The following is a 2784-nucleotide window of genomic DNA, read 5'->3' on the forward strand; positions in this document are numbered from 1 at the left end:
CTTGAGCAAAAAAGGAGCTTAGGGCTCAGAACCAGAGTTTGAGCCTCAGGACCAGCAAAAAAAGAATAAAATTAGGGAAGGGTTCATTGAAGTGTCAAGAGGCCTGTAAAACCATGCTCTCTCTCTCTCTCTTTCTCTCTCTCTGTGACACAGGATCTCTGGGGCTGGCAGAGGTTCTTCAGAAATCAAGGCCCATCCTTGCCCATCAGCTGCCCTACAACTACCCATGTATTTGGGGCAAGGAAACTACGGGGGCAGGTAGTAACAGAGATCACCATGCTGAGCTCTTGTAGGGGCCCCCGAGTGTGCCATCTCGCCCTGAAGTGCCATCAGTTCCCTACAGACACCAACACACAAGAATGAGTATTTTGGATAGAGGCTGGAACTGGATTTTATTCAGTTAGGTCTAAATGAACATTTTCAAGGGAAAGGTGGGGGTGCAGTGGGGAGCCTCTCTGGTCCTGTGTGACCTCCCCAAGGGGCCAGCCCTACCATCTCCTCCCTTATTCCCTGGGCAACGTTCTCCCTCTCTGGACCTGGTGGCTCACGCATGCAAGGCAGGAGGCAATGGGAATGCAGGTGGGCTGGTTCAAGCAGGAGAAAGGGGGTGGGATAAAGCCAGTGGGATGTAGTTGCTCTGGAGCCCCTCAGTTCTTTTTAGCCCCCCTTTAGTCCCTCATATGAGGGCTCCAAGTCCTGTTCAGGTTGGTGGGTGGAGGGTCTTCTGGGCTTCAGGCTGGTCACTGGACTACGGGCCTTTGGGGCTCTGTGTCTGTTCAGTCCTGGAAGGAGAAGGTGTGTGGGTGGGGGGGAGTGCAGATTGACGCTCCCCTCGATTCCCCCTCCCTTTCCCTTCAGCTGCTTTACCTCCTGCAACCTCTGGGCCCTTTCCCTTTCTTTCCAGACTTGGAGGCCCCCCTGTTCTTTCTACAGGCCTGGCCTGGTTTCCTCGGGGCTGGGGGCTCAGCCAGGCGTTGCATCAACTTCTGTACCCAATCTTCCTTTGGGTCTGCGCACAGCTCTGGCTGAGAGCGCTTTCGGGGGGCGAACCTGGGGGTTGGAGGTGGTTAGTGAGCCTTCTTGGTTTTGCCCGCATGAATTCCCTGCTCCTCCGCCAGCCTTTAGCCACTCACAGGATCGCTGAGATAGGGCAGCCCAAGCTGGGTTCTTGCTTCCGATAGCTGCGGACAACGTGGTAGGGAATTCTCCTCTCGCTGTACTTGAGGCAGCAGTCCTGACCCCCTCCATCGCTGCCTGCAGAGCGGGGTTCACAGATGCTGCCTAGGAGCTCTTACCCGCAGCTCTCCGACCCACTCCCCCAGCTAAGCCTCCCTTTTCCTTTGGTACCTTGGGTCGAGGGGATGCAGAAAGTCAGGACCAGGATAAGGAGGTGCAGAGCCAGCATCCGAGCCATGACTGTGACTAAAGATAGGACGATCCGGAGCCGTGGACAAGATGGACAGCCACAAGTTGGGGGTCTGTGTGTGGGCTGGGACTGGCCTGCTGCCTATTTATGCAGTTGGATGCTTTCACTTCCATGTCCCCCCCCCCTTCCTTCCTGAATGCTGGACCCTAGCCTGTGCCAGCTTCACTACCGTGGCCGCTGTAAAAACAGTGCCTCAGCACAACAAATGATACAGGACTCTCACACTGCAGACCAAAGGAGGACACTCTGAGGCGAGCGACAGAAAGGCGCAATGCCTGCTCCAGAAAATGCAAACAATAGGTTTTTGTCTTTGTTGCTGTTTTTTGTCTTCATTTTTGTCTTGTTTATTCATGTATCTGTCTTCAGGAACGTAAAGGGGGTGGGGGGCATAGAAAAGGAGGGACAAACAGTAAACAAATGCAGCAGTGGTACTCACTAGACACTATATTGAAAATGAGCTATGTCACTTGTTGGTGGGGATGGGAGGGAAAAATGGAGACAGTGTACAAAAAGAAATGTACTCTTTACCTGACATGTGACTGTAATCCCTCTGTACCTCACCTTTATAATAATAATACAAAATTAACAAAGAAATCCAGTCCCTCAGCTGCCTGAGTCTACCTGCTCAATGCTGTTGAATCCTATTTCTAGTCACTGCCTTGCTGCAAGCCTAGACATTTCTCTCCTGAAACCTTGCTCACTCTTTTTTCTTTCCTTCTTTCCTCCTTTCTTTCCTTCTTCCCTTCCTTCCTTCCTTCCTTCCTTCCTTCCTTCCTTCCTTCCTTCCTTTCTACCTTCCCTCCTTCCTTCTTTCCTGCCAGTCCTGGTGCTTGAACTCAGGGCCTGGGCACTGTTCCTGAGCTGCTTTTGCTCAAGGCTAGCACTGTACTCCATGAGCCACGGGGCCATTTCCAGCTTTTTCTGTTTATGTGGTACTGAGGATTTGAACTCAGGGCTTCATGAATGCTAGGCAAGCACTCTACCACTAAGTCACATTCCCAGCCCCAGCCCTGAACTTTCTTACCAGGCTCCCTTACCATGTTCCTTCTCCTTCTAACAATCAGCTATTGAGTTGTAAGAGTTCTGTATACAATCTTGATAATAGACCCTTACTGGATATTGTATATATGATTTGTAAATGGTTCTTTCTGTTAGGTTTTTTTTGTTTGTTTCTTGGTGTTTTTTTTTCCAGTGATTAATTGGAGATGAGTCTCATGGGCTTATTGCCTGAGCTAGCTTTGAATCATAATTCTCAGATCTCAGCTTTCTGAGAAGCTAGGATTGAAGGCATAGACCAGTGGCCCCCAGCTTGCTATGCTGTTTGTTTTGCGAGTCCTGGGCTTGAACTCAGGGCCTGG

At 50.9% G+C, this 2784-nt stretch overlaps 1 protein-coding gene across 1 annotated transcript; it reads right to left on the bottom strand.

Annotated features, from left to right (window-relative positions):
- Positions 1–364: 364 nt before the first annotated feature.
- Ccl21 (chemokine (C-C motif) ligand 21) lies at positions 365–1485 on the bottom strand. Its single transcript, XM_013026546.1, has 4 exons — positions 1348–1485; positions 1134–1254; positions 868–1050; positions 365–782 (listed from the first exon to the last, which is right to left on the bottom strand). The coding sequence occupies exons 1-4, from the start codon at positions 1412–1414 to the stop codon at positions 749–751; spliced, it is 405 nt and encodes a 134-aa protein (XP_012882000.1). The 5' UTR covers positions 1415–1485; the 3' UTR covers positions 365–748.
- Positions 1486–2784: the final 1299 nt, after the last annotated feature.

Source organism: Dipodomys ordii, unplaced genomic scaffold, assembly GCF_000151885.1.
Source record: "Dipodomys ordii isolate 6190 unplaced genomic scaffold, Dord_2.0 Scaffold95, whole genome shotgun sequence".
Taxonomy (NCBI): Eukaryota; Metazoa; Chordata; class Mammalia; order Rodentia; family Heteromyidae; genus Dipodomys; species Dipodomys ordii.

Coding starts and splice junctions, on each gene's coding strand:
- Ccl21 (XM_013026546.1), bottom strand. CDS start 1,414: ATGGCTCGGATGCTGGCTCTGCACCTCCTTATCCTGGTCCTGACTTTC. Junction 1,051..1,133: donor TGCCCTATCTCAGCGATCCT/GTGAGTGGCTAA, acceptor TCCAACCCCCAG/GTTCGCCCCCCGAAAGCGCT. Junction 783..867: donor GGGCCCAGAGGTTGCAGGAG/GTAAAGCAGCTG, acceptor TTCTCCTTCCAG/GACTGAACAGACACAGAGCC.